Source organism: Lynx canadensis, chromosome E1 (genome assembly GCF_007474595.2).
Source record: "Lynx canadensis isolate LIC74 chromosome E1, mLynCan4.pri.v2, whole genome shotgun sequence".
NCBI classification, from domain to species: domain Eukaryota; kingdom Metazoa; phylum Chordata; class Mammalia; order Carnivora; family Felidae; genus Lynx; species Lynx canadensis.
The window spans coordinates 14,995,831-15,012,149 of record NC_044316.2 but is presented as its reverse complement, the minus strand read 5'-3'; the positions used below and the strand labels follow the sequence as shown (position 1 = coordinate 15,012,149).

At 48.0% G+C, this 16,319-nt stretch overlaps 1 protein-coding gene across 2 annotated transcripts in view; it reads left to right on the top strand.

Annotated features, from left to right (window-relative positions):
- The window catches only part of DOC2B (double C2 domain beta), a 32,444-nt gene extending 17,376 nt beyond the window's left edge, over positions 1-15,068 (top strand). Inside the window, exons 7-10 of one of the 2 annotated variants that reach the window (XR_003964794.1) lie at positions 9,583-9,664; positions 10,630-10,726; positions 11,407-12,263; positions 12,552-15,068. Coding sequence is in view for 1 of the 2 variants with exons in the window: in XM_030296524.1 (XP_030152384.1) it covers positions 9,583-9,664; positions 10,630-10,726; positions 11,407-11,543 (316 nt within the window). In the remaining variant the exon portion in view is untranslated. Of the gene's footprint in view, positions 1-9,582; positions 9,665-10,629; positions 10,727-11,406 lie in introns of both variants that reach the window. The other variant, XM_030296524.1, reaches the window with a different exon arrangement.
- The last annotated feature ends 1,251 nt before the right edge of the window (positions 15,069-16,319 follow it).

The window sequence follows — 16,319 nt, the reverse complement described above, 5'->3', positions numbered from 1 at the left end:
GCACCTGGGTGACTCAGTTGGTTAAGCATCCCACTGTTGATTTCGGCTCAGGTCACGCGTGATCTCATGTTTCATGGGATCGAGCCCCGCTTTGGGCTCTGGGCTGACACAAGGGAGGCAGCTTGGAATATTCTCTCTCTCTCCCCCGCCGTCTCTCCCCCGCCGTCTCTCCCCCGCCGTCTCTCCCCCCGCCGTCTCTCCCCCCCCGTCTCTCCCCCCCGTCTCTCCCCCCCCGTCTCTCCCCCCCCCGTCTCTCCCCCCCCCACCTCTCCCCCCCCCCCACATAGTCTCTTGCTCTCAAAAATAAGCAAGTAAAGTGGGGCATCTGGGTGGCTCAGTTGGTTAAGCGTCCGACTTTGGCTCAGGTCATGATCTCACAGTTCGTGAGTTCAAGCCCCGTGTCGGGCTCTGTGCTGACAGCTCAGAGCCTGGAGCCTGCTTCGGATTCTGTGTCTGCCCCCCCACCCCCCCGCTCATGCTCTGTCTCTGTCTCAAAAATAAATAAAACATTAAAAAAAAAAAGTAAGCTTAGGTTAAAAAAAACTAAGATTTTAAAGTAAGTAAGTAGGATTTTATTTATTATAAAATGTGGTACAGCCACTCTAGGAAACCATCTGCGGTTCCTCAGAAGTTAAACATGGAGTCACCACGTGATCCAGCAAGTCCACTCGAGAGCTGGAAACACACGTGCACACGAACACTGGTACATGAATGCTCACAGCAGCATCAGTCACAGGGGACAAAAGGAAACCACCTAAATGTCCGTCAGCTGATGAGTGGATAGACCAACAGTGGCATAGCTACACAGAGCGACGGGCTTCAGCCATAAAACTATGGCTATGCTATAACCTGTACGAACCTTGAAAAGACCATGCAAAGATTATGCTAAGGGAGAGAAGCCAAACACAAAAGAAGCCACACGTTGTAGAACTTCATTTATACGAAAGCCTTAAATAGGCAAATACGGGAGGTCCTGGGTGGCTCAGTCCATTAAGCGTTGGACACTTGATTTCAGTTCAGGTCGTGATCTCACAGTTTGGGAGTTTAAGCCCTGCATCGGGCTCTGTACTGACAGCACAGAGCCTGCTTGGGATTCTCTCTCTGCCCCTCCCCTGCTTGTGATCTCTCTCTGTCTCAAAATAAATAAACTATGTGTATATATATAGGCAAATCCACAGAGACAGCGAACAGATTAGATTGGTAGTTGGTGGGGCTGGAAGGAGGTTAGGGGGAAATGGGGAGTGACTGCTAACAGGTACTGCATTTCTTTCCCAGGTGACGAAAATGTTCTAAAATTGACTGTGATGATTGCCCAGCTCTGAATATACTAAAAACTATTTTTTGTACTTTATTTTTTTTAAGTAGGCACCATACCCGACATGGATCTCACGACCCTGAGATCAAGAGTCCTCTGTTCCACTGACTGAGCCAGCCAGGCGCTCCCAATTGTATGTTTTAAAACAGCGCGTTATATAACGTGTGGATCATTTTTTTTTTTCTAGAGAGAGAGAGAGCGCGAGCAGGGGAGGGGCAGAGAGTGAGAATCTTAAGCAGGCGTCACGTATAGCACAGAGCCTGACAATGGGGCTCGATCTCGACTGTGAGATCATGACCCGAGCCGAGATCAAGAGTCAGACACTTAACTGACTGAGCCACCCAGGCGCCCCTGAATCATGTTTTAGTAGAGCTATTATTTAAAACTTCAACGCCATCAGGCCCAGCAGCAGGGCCAGGTATAATGGGAAGCTGACCTGGGTCACATGGTGCAGGGGCTACTGGTTTTCCACATAAACAGTGATTTGAGGGGTGCTGGACTCTTGATTTCTGCTCAGGCCGTGATCTCACAGTTCATGAGTTCGAGCCCTGTGTCGGGCTCCATACTGACCATGCTGAACCTGCTTTGGATTCTCTCTTTCCCTCTCTCTCTACACGCCCCCACCCAAGGCTGTGCCTCTCCATCCCTCAAAATAAATAAGAAAATAAGGGAAAAAACCAGTGATTTGGGTCCCCACCTCAATCATTAGCAAAACCGTGATTTCCAGTAGGTTAAAGACTACTGTGAGAGGAAATGCCATAACCATCCAGAAGATAATCAGGAGACTCTCCATAACCACTGGAGGAAAAGTCAGCCATATCCAGTCAACTAGGCAAATGTGGGCACCCTGTGGCTGCATTATCTCCCTCCCAGGTTTGTATCCTAGAAACCCACGTACGGGTGAGAGGCTGATTTTTGCAGCATTGCTCGGCATAGCAGTACACTCGAAATAGCCACGCGTTCATCAGCAGAAGAATAGATTAATAAAATGTGGCATATGCGTGTAATGAAGTAGTGTGCAGTTAAAATGAATAAATTCAGGCTAGATAAATTAACATGGACAGCTATCCAAACATGCTGATCCCCAAAGCAAACTTGAGAACAGTGTTTCTGAACATCTGTAGATCTCAAATATACAGCACGATACTGTTTCTGGACATTTGTAGATCTCCAACCCTGCAGAGAATGTCCTAGCAGTGGTGGTCTCTGGGGAGGCAGGGAGGAGGGGGAAGGGACTGGGGAGGGCAACAAAGTGCCTTCACTTGTATCTGGGGTGCTAGAGCTCCGGTACGGGAGGAAAGCCAAGCCAAAGCCAAAGTGGCGTGAAATCTGGAAATCTGGCTCTGTGTCCACCTGCCAAGTTGACAGGAATTCCAGGTTCCGATGATGGATTAAAAGTCAGATTTAGTGAGGTATAATTTACACGCTGTAAGTTTCTCCCCTTTTGAAGTTTAACTGCTACATACAATCTTGTTCTCACCACCGCAGTCAAGATAGGGAGTACCTCTGTCACCCCAGAAAGTTCCCCCAGCCCTAGGCAACCACAGATTTGTTTTCATTCCCAACAGTTTTGCCTTTTCCGGCCTTTTTTTAAAAGTGCACTTATATTCATTTTGAGAGAGAGAGAGAGAGAGCGAGCGAGCACATGCATGCACAGGAGGGGCAGAGAGAGAGAGGGACAGACGGAGTCTCAAGCTGCCTTGGTGTTGTCAGCACGGAGCCTGATGCGGGGCTCGAAGCCACGAACGGGGAGATCATGACCTGAGCTGAGATCAAGAGTCGGATGCTTAACTGACTGAGCCACCCAGGCGCCCCTCCACACTTTCTTTTAAAGGTAACCTTTCAGCATGTTGCCTTTTAAACCTAACTTCTTTCATGTAGCATAACGCATTGGAGACTCACCCACATGATCACGAGCACCCGTAGTTTGGTCTTTCTTATTACCAGATAGTCATTCATCACCTAGAGAAACCACAAGTTGTTGCTCAGTTCCCCTTTAGGTTGAAGCACGTTTCGGTTTCCTATTTTTTTTTTTTTTTTTTTTGAGTATAATTGACCCACAACGTTACCCTGTCACCATACAATGCTATTACAATACCTTTGACTATATTCCCTATGCTGTGGCTTTTGTCCCTGTACTCATTCCATACCTGGAAACCTGTGTCTCCCACATCCTTTCCCCAGTTTTGCCCGAACCCCCACCCCCACCCCTCTGGCAGCCACCGGTTTGTTCTCTGTTTATGGGTCTGTTTCTTTGTTCGCTCGTTTTATTCTTTAGATTTCACATGAGTGACTTCACGTGGTTTTTGTCTTTCTCTGACCTATTTCATTTAGCTTCGTACTCTCTAGGTCCATCTATGTTGTTGCAAATGGCAAGATCTCCTTTTTTATGGCTGAGTAATATTCGTGTGTGTCTGTGTCACCTCTTTATCCATTCATCTATCCATATCTTGACTGTTGTAAATAATGCTGCAATGAACACACAGGTACACGCATCTTTTAAAATTATCGTTTTCATTTTCTTTGGATAAATACCCAGTAGTGGAATTACTGGATCATCTACTATTTCTTTTCTTTTCCACATTCTATTTATTCACTGTTGAGGGATAGTTGACACACGATGTTACGTGAGTTTCAGGTGTGCAACACAGTGATTCAACACGTGTATGTATTATGCTTTGCCCACCACAACTGTAGCTACCCTCTGTCACCATACAACGCTATTACAATATCGCTGACTATATTCCCTATGCCGTGTCTTTTATTCTCGTGACTTACTCATTTTACTGGAAGCCTGTATTTCCCCCTCCCCTAGGTATTTTCTGAGGAACCTCCATACAATTTTCCACAGTGGCTGCACCAATTTACATTCCCACCAATGTGCATGAGAGTTGCTTTTTTCTCCACATCCTTGTCAATACTTGTTATTTCTTGTCTTTTTCATACTAGTCATTCTGACAGTGTGAGATGATATCTCGTGGGTTTGATTTGCATCTTTCTGATGATGACTGATGTTGAGCATCTTCCCGTGTTTCTGTTAGCTAGCTGTGTGTCTTCTTTGAAATAAAACAACAATCTATTCTACCCACTTTTAATCGGCTTTTTTTAGTGTTGAGTTGCACAAATTCTTTATATATTTTGGATTTAACGGTGATAATGGATATATCATTTGCAAATTTCTTTCTTTCAGTAGGTTGTCTTTTCATTTTGTTGATTTCCTTTACTGCACAAATAATCTTTATTTTGATGTAGTCCCTATAGTTTTTTTTTTTTTTTGCTTTTGTTTCCCTTGCCTGAGGGGGCCATATCTAGAAAAATGTGGCAGAGGCTGACGTCCGAGAGATTACTACTTCTGTTTTCTTCTAGGAGTTTTATGGTTGCAGGTCTTTTATTTGTCTTTAATCAATTTTGAGTTTATTTTTGTACAGGGTGTTAAAAAAAAAAAAAAAGTGGGGCGCCTGGGTGGCGCAGTCGGTTAAGCGTCCGACTTCAGCCAGGTCACGATCTCGCGGTCTGTGAGTTCGAGCCCCGCGTCAGGCTCTGGGCTGATGGCTCAGAGGCTGGAGCCTGTTTCCGATTCTGTGTCTCCCTCTCTCTCTGCCCCTCCCCCGTTCATGCTCTGTCTCTCTCTGTCCCAAAAATAAATAAACGTTGAAAAAAAAATAAAAAAAAAAGTGGTCCAGTTTTCCCACTATCACTTATTGAAGAGACCATCTTTTCCCCACTATATATACTTGCCTCCTTTGTTGTATATTAATTAACCCATATAAGCATGGGTTTAACTATGGGCTCTCTAAGGGCACCTGGGTGGTTCAGTTGGTTAAGCATCAGACTCTTGATTTCACCTCAGGTCATGATCTCATGGTTTGTGAGTTTGAGCCCCATGTTGGGCTCTGCACTGACCATGCAGATACTGCTTGGGACTCTCTGTCTCCTCCTCTCTCTGTACCCTTCCCCTGCTCGCTCGCTTGCTTTCAAAATATTTCAAAAAAGAAAGAATTATGGGCTCTGTGTTCAGGTGCTTAACTGACTGAGCCACCCAGGTGCCCCTGTTTATCTTTTTAAACAACAGCCCTTAGTTTCACTGGTATTTTCCTGTTTTTAAGTCTTTATTTCATTTATTCCACTCTGATCTTTATTATTTCCTTCTTTTAACTTTAGGCTTTGTTTGTTCTTTTTCTAGTTCCTTTGGGTGTAAGGTTAGATTGTTTGAGATTTTTCTTGTTTCTTGAGGTAGGACTGTATCTCTGTCAATTTCTCTTAGAACTACTTTCGCTGCATCGCAAAGATTTTGGACCATTGTGTTTTCATTTTTGTCTCCATGTATTTTTTTAATGTTTGTTTATTTTTGAGAGAGAAAGTCAGAGCATGAGCAGGGGAGAGACAGAGAGAGGGAGACCCGGAATCCAAAGCAGGCTCTAGACTCCAAGGTGTCAGCACAGAGCCGGACGCGGGGCTTGAACTCATAAACCGTGAGATCATGACCTGAGCTGAAGTTGGATGCTCAACCAACTGAGCCACCCAGGTGCCCTGTCTCCCTGTATTTTTAAATTTTGTCTGATTTCTTTGTTAACCCACTGGTTGTTTAGTAGCATGTTGTTTATCCTCCATGTGTGGGTTTTTCCAGTTCTTTCTTTTAATTGATTTTTAGTTTCTTATTGTTGGGAAAAATGTCTGATGTGATTTCAGTCTTCTTAAATATAGAGATTTGTTTTGTGGTCTAACAGGTGATCAATCTTGGAGAATGTTCCAGCTGGTCTAATGTGCCATTCAAAGACAGTTTCCTTATTGATTTTCTGCCTGGATGGTCTATCCATTGATGTAATTGTTGGGGCATTAGTCACCTACTATTACTGTATTACTGTCAGTTGTGTTCTTTATGTCTGTTAGTATTTATGTCTTTATGTATTTAGATGCTACAATGTGGGGTGTATACATATTTATAACTCTCATATTTTCTTGTAGGACTGATCCCCTTATCATTATATACTGCCCTTCTTTGTCTCTGTTTTAAAGTCTGTTTTGTCTGATGCAAGTATTGCTACCCCAGCTTTCCCCCCACCCCCACTTCCATTTGCATGTAATTTCTTTTTCCATCCCCTCATTTTCAGTCTGTGTCTTTAAGTCTGAACTGAGTCCCTTCTAGGCAGCTTATAGATAAGTCTTTTTTTTCCTTTTTTTAATCCATTCTGTAACCCCATGCCTTGTAAGCATTTAGACCATGTAAATTTATTTATTTATTTTTTAACATTTATTTATTTTTGAGACAGAGAGCATGAACGGGGGAGGGTCAGAGAGAGGGAGACACAGAATCTGAAACAGGCTCCAAGCTCTGAGCTCTGAGCTGTCAGCACAGAGCCCGACAGCACAGAACTCACGGACTGCGAGATCATGACCTGAGCCGAAGTCGGCCGCTTAACCGACTGAGCCACCCAGGCGCCCCTAGACCATGTAGATTTAAAGTAATTATTGATAGGTGTGTACTTACTTGCATTTTGTTCATTGTTTCCTGTTGGTTTTTGTGAGTTTCCAGTTATTGATAAACTGCATAGCACTGCTAAACAGGTTTTTGTGTGGATCTACGTCTTCATTTCTCTTTCCCACCTCCAGCTTTCTTCAGTATGTATCTTCTAGTGTTCCTATAACGAACTAGTGTTTTTTATGTAATAAAAACCACAACTGAAAAAGCCAACAATGATATATCACATTTGCTGCCTTTCAAGCCAGCAAGGATTTCTTTTTTTTTTAAATAGCTGGAAATCTGTACCTCTTAATTCCCTTCACCGGTTTTACCTGTCCCTTCCTTCCTGTCCCTCCCCTCTGGCAACTACCAGTTTGTTTCGGTTTATGAGGATGTTTCTGGTTTTTTATTCATTTGCTTTGGTTTTCAGATTTTGCATGTAAGGGAAAGAATATGGTACTTCTCTGACTTATTTCGCTTAGTATAATACTCTCTAGGTCTATCCATGTTGCCACAAATGAAAAGCTCTCATTTTTTTAGGCTTAATATTCCCTTGTGTATATATAGAACAAATATATACATACACACACGCATATACATACATATACCACATTTTCTTTATCCATTCATCTATCAGTGAATACTCGTGTTGCTTCCATAATTTGGCTATTGTAAATAATGCTTCAGTAAACACGGGAATATCCATACCTTTTTGAATTAGTGTTTTTGTTTTCTTTGGGTAAATACTCAGTAATGGAATTACCGGATCATATGGTATTTCTACTTTTACTTTTTTGAGTAACGTCCATACTGTTTTCCACAGTGGTTGCACCAGTTTGCATTCCCACCAACAAGGAATGGGTTCCTCATCACATCTTCAGCAACACTTACTTCTTGTCTATTTGACGCTAGCCATTTCTGACAGGTGTAAGGTGGTATCTCCCGGTGGTTTTGATTTATACTCCCATGATGATTATTGATTTCATGTATCTGTTGGCCATCTGTATACTTGCTTCAGAAAAATGTCTACTTAGGGGCGCCTGGGTGGCTTTGTTGGTTAAGCATCCAACTCTTGATTTCTGCTCAGGTCATGATCTCATGGTTCGTGAGTCCAAGCCCTGCATCGGGCTCGGCGCTGACGGTGCAGAGCCTGCTTGGGATTCTCTTTCCCTCTCTCCCTGCCTCTCTCACTCATGTGCTCCCTCTCTCTCAAAATAAATAAACTTTACAGGTTTTTTTTAAAATCTTATTTTTAAAGAAAAATGTCTATTCGGGTTCCCTGCCCATGTTTTAATCAGATTATTTGGGGGATTTTGGTGTTGAGCGTGTAAGTTCTTTATATATTTTGGGTATTAAGGGCACCTGGGTGACTCGGTTAAGCATCTGGCTTGGGCTCAGGTCATGATCTCATGGTTTGTGAGTTTGAGCCCCACATTGGGCTCTCTGCTATCAGTGAAGAGCCCACTTCTGATCCTCTGTCTTCCTCTCTCTCTGCCCCTTCCCTGCTCTGTCTTTCAAAAATAAATGTTAAAAAATTTTTAATATATTTTGGGTATTAACCCCTTCTCAGATCTATCATTTGCAAGTATTTTCTCTCTTTCAGTAAGTTGTCTTTTTCATTTTACTAATGGTTTCCTTTGTGTGTACAAGCTTTTTATTTTGGTATGGTCCCAGTAGTTTATTTTTGCTTCTGTTTCCCTTGCCTGAGGAGACCCATCCATAAATACGTTGCTAAGACTGATGTCCAAGAGATGACTGCAAACCAGCAAGGAGTTTTAAGGCAGCCATACTCAGCTTTGTTGAGGGTACGATGCATCATCCATACAGCCTTTCCAAAGGACAGTTTGGCACAATGAAGCAAGAAACTTGATACGTGTGTACTTTTGGGCGGGTAATGTCACTTCTAGGAATTCATGCATTCATTCAGCAGGTGTTTGTTGACCTACCCAGTGTACTGAGCCCCAAGCAGGGTGCCAGGAAGCTGGTGGTGAGTGAGACAGATGTAGTCCTCACGCCCAAAGAAATCTCAGCAGGGGAAGGACAGTTCTCACTCAAGTGTCTATGCAGGGACAGGGTGAGCAGTTCTGCAAAGGAACTCCTGTCCTGGGTTGTGAGCACCAGCCCTGTGCTGAGCAGCTGTGTGGCCTGGCAAGTCCCTCTACCTCTCTGAGCCTGATGAAAGCAGTCCTTCTGTATCAAAGTCTAGGTATTAGTTCCTTATAAAGGAACTGGCTCCTATGCCAGGCTTCACTCTCCCTACAGAAAGCACTGTTGTAACTTCCTCAAAGCTCCAGTGAGGCAGAGGCAATGGTTGTATAATCTGGGAATAGACTATTATGTTGTATACTATATATAGCACCTGTATAATTATATACCATACTTCACATACTTTAGAAAGATGATATTCATAGTATGTGAATTATATCTTGATAAATCTGCTATTTAAACTAACAAGGGACCAATGCTGCTAAAAATGTTTTTTTTCTGGTGGGAAATGTAAGCTTTATGAACATTAGACTTCCAGAAACCAGGAAAAACCTCTAGGGGAGAAGGGGACTCTGTGGTTAACTTCTGAAATGGGCGTGGGGACAGAAGTCTAGGTGACAAAGGAACCGCTTGCTTCTCCTCCCACTGCAGATGACCACTAACCTTGGCCACAAAGTAGTGCTGGGGTGTCCCATGGTTAGTATGAATGGGGGGCCCAGGGATATCTCTCCAGAACAAAAGGCTTTTCCAAGCCCTGCTGGCTCTGTCTGTCCCCTTAGCTTCTCCCCACCCTCTGCCCATTTGTTGGTTCTAATTCCAGATACCTGAAGCCAGATGTGGACAAGAAATCCAAACACAAGACGGCAGTAAAGAAGAAGACCCTGAACCCTGAGTTCAACGAGGTATGAGGGGCTGGTGAAGCTGCTGGGAAGCTGCTTGCTCTCCCTCAGGGCAGGGTTTGCTGGAGAGACTGGCTTTTCCAAGGGTTACTGTGGAAACTGAGGGGCGGGGAGGGGCCAACAGGAGAGCCCCTAACCATGAGAGGTGGGGGAGAGGCAAGGCCAGGCTGGACCAGGCCAAAGTGGTGCAGGTGGAGATGCAAGGAATCCCGGAAAGCTCTTCAGAGGATCCAGCTGATTGGGACTGTGGCCATGAGGATGTGGCGGTGGAAGGGGGGGACCCGACAACAAGAGGGGAGGTACAAGCGCGATGGAGAAAGCTCTGGTGGGTGTGAGGATTTGAGATGTCCCAGGGCCTTGAGAAGGTCTGCTCCGGGTGGATCCCAAGGTCATCAGCTCGGGGGGCAGGGGCATATGGAGAGGAGCAGAGGGGCCTAGGGAAGAGCCCGCGTGACTGAGGGGCAGGCAGAGGAGACCAAGGAGATGCTTTCAGAGAGTGAAGGGGATACCAGATGTCAGATGATCCCGGAAGCTGTGGGGGAGAGACTTTCACAAGGCAGGGAGTGGTCAACAGAGCCAGACCCAAGAGTGGTCAAGCATGCTAAGGTTGCCAAGTGTGTGTTGATTTGGTGATAATGAGGCTCCTGGGGATCTGGAGAGAGCAGCTTCAGTGACAGAGGAACCAGGCAGGTTGGAGAGCAGGGGACCTTGAGGACCCCCAGCCAGGTTCTCGGGCAGAAGTGGGTGGAATAGGTGAGGATCTGCCACCATCTACCACTGAGCACTGATCACCCTCCCATCCACCCCTCCCCCTCCCCCCTCCCCCCCTCCCCCCCTCCCCCTCCCCCTCTCCCCTCCTTTCTCCCTCCATTCATTCGCCCCTCACCGCACCCCCAGAGCCTTCCTGGCCACTGGCCAGGTTCCAGACCCCGTGGTGTTGGCCCTGACTCTCTTCTTCTGACCACCAGGAATTCTGTTACGAGATTAAGCATGGGGACCTGGCGAAGAAGACCCTGGAAGTCACTGTTTGGGATTATGACATTGGAAAATCCAACGATTTCATTGGTAAGAGGACACAATGAGAATGTCCTTTAGCCACATGCCTGTTCTGGGTTCACAGAGGACAGCGACCCTGAATCCAGGCCACAGCCTCTGCTTCCTAGCCTCTATGGCCCCGGCTTTCCCCAGACTATCTGGCCCCAGGCACAAGGGGCCTCAGACTTTATCCAGCCTGACTCCATGTGACAGAGGAATAGATAGGCCCAGAGAGGGAAAGGGGTCTGGGAGGGTCACACACCAGGCTGTGTGGAGCAGTGGTGAGAGATGAAGATGGTCAGTGCTTTGGGCTGGACTCGGAGCCCTCAGGTCCCTGAATTCCTGGTGGGCGTCAGCATCAGCGTCGTGGCTGTGCAGAGTGGAGCTGCCTCCATCCCTCGGCTCCTAAGATGTGACCACACCTTACACCCAGCACTGCTCTGGCCCTAGAGAGGGGAAGGACAGGATCCCAGGGCTCTGGTTTCGCAGTGGGGATGGGGGTCAGGCTAAGAGTGTGGTGTGGTAGTCAAACCACTGCTCACCCTCAGAGCCCAGTGGGCAGGGTGGAGGGTCCAGCCCTGGAGGGGGTGGTTTTGGGGTGGGGGGCACTGGCTCAAGAAGGTTAGTCTTATGGGAACCCCTGCCCCCAGGCCCTTGGGAGTCAGAAGGTCACCATGTCCCTCGCTACTCCTTCGGCTCCCTTCTTGCAGGAGGCGTGGTTCTGGGCATCAATGCTAAGGGCGAGCGCCTGAAGCACTGGTTCGACTGCCTGAAGAACAAGGACAAGCGGATCGAGCGCTGGCACACACTCACCAATGAACTCCCAGGGGCTGTGCTCAGCGACTGACCAGCCCCCACCTGCTGCCGCACCCGCCCCTGCCTGTCACCTGGCCCAGCACCAGCCTGGCCCTGGGCTTCCTCAGCTGCCACCAAGGGCCTTGGCCCTCATCTTGGGGGAGATCCAGGATGCTGCTCAGACACAGAGCCACTGCAGCCCCCGCTTGGAGGCTGTGGAGGACCTAGCCACTCCAAGGGAGAGCAAGGCCAGAAAGCTGGGCCTGCTTCCAGCCCCCTGGAGCCCAAGAGGGCAGGAGATGGGAGAGGACCTTGGCCTCAGCACCCACCCCAGGGAAGGGAAGGGGGCCATCCAGGGGCTGAGGACCCTATTTGAGGTCAGTAGTAAGTCACGGGGACCCCAGGTGGAGAGAACAGGAGTGCAGGGGCGCTTTGGCCTTGGTGGGGCCAGGGAGAACTCCTGAGAGACATTAGGGAGAAAGGGGCATGAGGGGAAGAGTTGGAGAAGTTTATTCCCAAAAGGAGGCTCTTACTGCAACCGTTCGTCTCTGGCATTACTGGGCAGATGGAGAAAAGCTGACCTGAGAGCAAGAATGGTCAAGTTCCTACAAGCTCACTGAACATGGGCAATTGGCAAGCACTCCAATGATTCCACGAGCCGCTGGAGAAGAATGAGAACCAGGGCCTACCCTCAGAGTTCCTGGTCTAATCAGGGAGCTAGAAACCATTACAACAGGGAGTGAGGAATGCCAAGGCCAGGTTGACATAACTGGTGAGTGCCATGGATTCTGACTCTGCTGGGAGGCTGGGAGGGCTTCCTGGAGGAGGTGATGCCTCAGCAAGGCCTTGAAGGATGAATGGGTTTCTAGGCAGATAGAGGAAAGGCACTGTGTGCAGTGGAAATGGTCTACAAAGGCCTGGAGGGGAGAGTATGGTGATTGGGTCAAGGATCACTGTGCAAGATGTGGGGTCTCACTCTGGAGACAGGGTTTGTTAGGACAGGCATGGGGGTAGGGGTGATGTCACCCAGCCCTGCTCTCACCCCATCCCTTCCTGCCAGGCTTACCCCAGTTCATAGGAGGGAAGCGATGGGTCAGGGTCAAGTTCAGTCCTCAGACCCAGTTCTCCTACCTTTAATCTTTCTCCTCCCTAAGAACCTGGAGGATGGATCCAGCCTCTCATTACGAGCTTAAGCATGAGGCCAGCTCTAGTCCAGAAGAGTCCCTCTTCCCTTTTTCACGAAGCAAAAAGTCTCCATCCTCACCCTCTTCCTTCACCCACCCCCCACTTCTGAGTTCAGGGCTAGGGAGTGAGAGGCCCAGATGAGTGCCCTACATCCTGGCCCTACTGTGGCCACTGATGTTCCTTTCAGAGTGCTGGGTGGCAGTCCAGGGCCTCATTTCTGGGAAGACCTGTGAGGCTGGCTCCTCTCCCTCCAAGGGCTGAGACACCCTGCTTGGTGGGCCTTGCACGCTGAGTCAGGTTGAGGGCATTGGAATCTTGGGGCCCAGGTATGAAGCCCCAAACTTTTCCTGCCTACCCAGGGGCCTTCAAGGCTGCTGTATGAACTAATGCAAAACCAGGGAATTTCTGTGTTTGTCCCATCACTGCGCTGATGGAGAAAACAGAGGCCCAGAGAGGGAAAGTGACCTGCCTGAGGCCTTCCTGCCCTACCACAGCTGGCAAAGGCTGGGCTTCATGGCCCCTGCCTCACTGCCAGCCCAGAGCTATGGACACAATGGAAGTAGGGTGCTGGACTCCTACACAAGAGGTCCATCCTGTAAGCTGCCTGCCTAGGGCTCACTCTTGCCTGCTGCAGACACAAAGCACATCACCATCTGAAGCCTGAGGTGATGATTCGAATTCCACCAAGTGCCCATCAGCCCTTTCCCACTTTGCAGGTTGACCACTTTGCAGGTTGAACAGGATTCCAGCCCCCAAACGGTAGCTGGAAAACTTTTGCTGGTCACGGAGCCTTGGTTTTCCCGTCTTTAAGGTAGCTTTGTGTATGTTAAGAGTTTTACATGCACTTTCGCAATGAATCCTCACAATTCTATGGGGTGGGTTTGTCGTCCTCATTTGACAGACGAAGAAGCTGAGATTCAGAGAGGCTGTGTAGTCTGTCAGTGGCACACAGCTGGGAAAGGGCAAACCAGGACTCAGCCCAGGTCCTGTGACTGCCACGTGGTCTGGTTGTCTGGGAGATCATACTCTCTAGGCCTCTGCCTCCGGGCTTCTGGAGGGTTCAGCAGATAGCAGACTCGGTAGGGTCTGGTGCATGGTGAAGGGGTAGGACCACGGCAGTCCTGCTGCCTCAGCTGCTAGATAGCTTTGAAATCACTTCTGCCATTCAGCGCTTCCCCAGAGGTCCCCACAGTCCAGGCCGAGAGCTCAGCTATCCATCCCTCCCTGGGCTCTGAGTCCAGGGGCCAGGCCGTGCTCCTCACAGGGGCTCAGGCAAGGGTTCCTCTTTTAACCACAAGGCTGGCGTGGGGGAACCTTTGGGGAGCAAGCAAAGAGATGGCCTATTTTGGAGAGGCCTCCTGTCTGGGTGAGCCCTGGGTATCTTCTTAGCTTTTTCTTAGCTTTGCCTCTTGGAGGGCCTCATTCAGAAAAGAACCCCACAGACTTTCTGTGAAGATACTGAACTGAATGGCAAGGCTAGAAGGGGCTGGGAGTCTCAACAACTACCTTATTAGGCAGTGGGAAAACAGAGGCCCAGTAAATGCGAGGAGCCCACTTGGGGCTCTTTACTGCCCCAGGCTGTACAAGGGTAGACTTGGTCCTGAAAGATGGTCCCTCGTGACCAGGGACAGGATAAAAGATGGATCTTCTGGACAGACAGCCCCAGTGGAGGGTGGGGTGCTTAGGAAGGAGCCCCCCCACCCCCACGCTTACCCCCAGGGAGGAGGGAATCTTCACCAGGACCCTGGCACTGCTCTGGACCCCTCGCAGATTGTATCTGCTGAAGAAAAAGCTCTTTGGGAAGCTGCAGTATCATCTCTGCCTTTGGCCCCAAACTGGCATCTTTCCTCTGGTCTAAGACTGGAAAGTTGACGCCCCTCCCTACCAACCACCACCACAAAGTCATTCCAAAGTTTGGTGTCAGTAACCAGGAAGTTGCCCGACAGCACGTTGCATCCTCCTCCACCCCCACCTCCCACCGCCACCACTAGCCAATCAATCCCAGACGGGCCCCGTCTTCCAACCCTGAAGCGGTGACCTCCTGACCCCTAGCGGCAAGAGCGAGGAACTGCACCTCCCGGCCCGTGCATGTCCTACTGTTTGTTTCTTCTCAAACCGAGAGAACCTCCCGATGCATGGACTCTGGCTGTCGTCGACGCAGACTCTCGTGCACTGCTTAACACCGTTTTGCTACCATGTGGTGGCTGCAGAAAAGGTCCTTAAACTGCAGCCCCACACACAATTTTTGTACTTTCGTCTGACCTACTCGAAGGTGTCCTTTTTAAGTCTTATTTGTTAATATTTATAACGACCTATAATCCAAAGTAAATGAAAACGTTCACTGCAATTCAATTGGCTTGGGAGACTCCTTTAAATAGAGTTGATAGGACCGGAAAGAATGAGAGAATGGCAACTGAGGCTCATTCAGCACATTGTCTCCTTTAACTCTTCACAAAGAACTCATGAGAGGTAGGTCTCCGGTTACAGACGGGAAAACTAAGTCTCAGGTTAAAATGTGCTGAATCACACAGCTTGTAAGTGACACAACTAGGATTCATCTCATGCCTCCCAAGACTTTACGCTGTCATCCACTCATTCGACAAACAGTTGTGAAGTATTAACTCCACCACCAGGCACTGGTGGGTCAGATTCATCATCAAGACAGCCAACAAACAGTAAACATAGCATGTTCAAAGATGACAATAGGGGCATCTGGCTGGCTCGGTCGCTGGAGCACACAACTCGATCTCAGGCTCATGAGTTTGAGCCTCACAGTGAGAGTACAGATTACTTTTTTTTTTAATGACAAAAAGGACATAAAAGGAGTAAGGTGGGATGGGAGGGAGAGGTTGGGCTTAAATAAGGTGAGGTGGCCCTCCAAAGAAGGTGACTTTCGAGCTAAAATTTGGAGGGGGCTGAGGGAGGGAACTATGGAGATACTCAAAACGGAATGAGGGTATTTTTTTTTTTTTTTTAATTTAAGTGACCTCCACACCCAAAGTCGGGCTTGACCTCACAACCCCAAGATCGAGTCTCCCACTTCAACAGAGCCAGGCAGGTGGCACCAGGAATGGAATGTTTTGGGTGGAGGAAGTGGCCAGTATCCCTCTGGGTGGGGGCAGGTGTGGCATGAATGAGAATAGCAAGGAGACCAATAGGGCCAGAGCAGGGTGGGGCAAGGGAAGAGCAGTAAATGGGAGCACAGGACAGGGGACCAAATAGGACTGAAAAACTGTGTGTGAGATGGGAGCTTATTTCATTTCTAACAGGCCACCTACTCAGGACAAACCTACAGTCTCTCCTTCTAGATACTCCAGCACAATGAAGGTAGCAAACCCCACACAAACCCTCGGCACAAAGGAAGATAGAAAGGTCATGGGAGGAAAGACCATTAGTTCTTGTGCTATTTCAGCAGGAGGGGAGTCCTTAAGAACTCTAGGAAAATAATAGGGACCAGAGAGAAGGTGCCAGAACTATAATGGCAGCAGCAATAATACCCATATAGAGAGCTCTCACAAAGTGTTGTACTCATTTAATCCTCATAATTATGCAACTGTTTCCTCATTTTATAGATGGGAAAACTGGGGAACAAAGGATAAAGGGTAGAGCTGGGATTTGGACCCAAGCCTTATGGCTCCAGAAT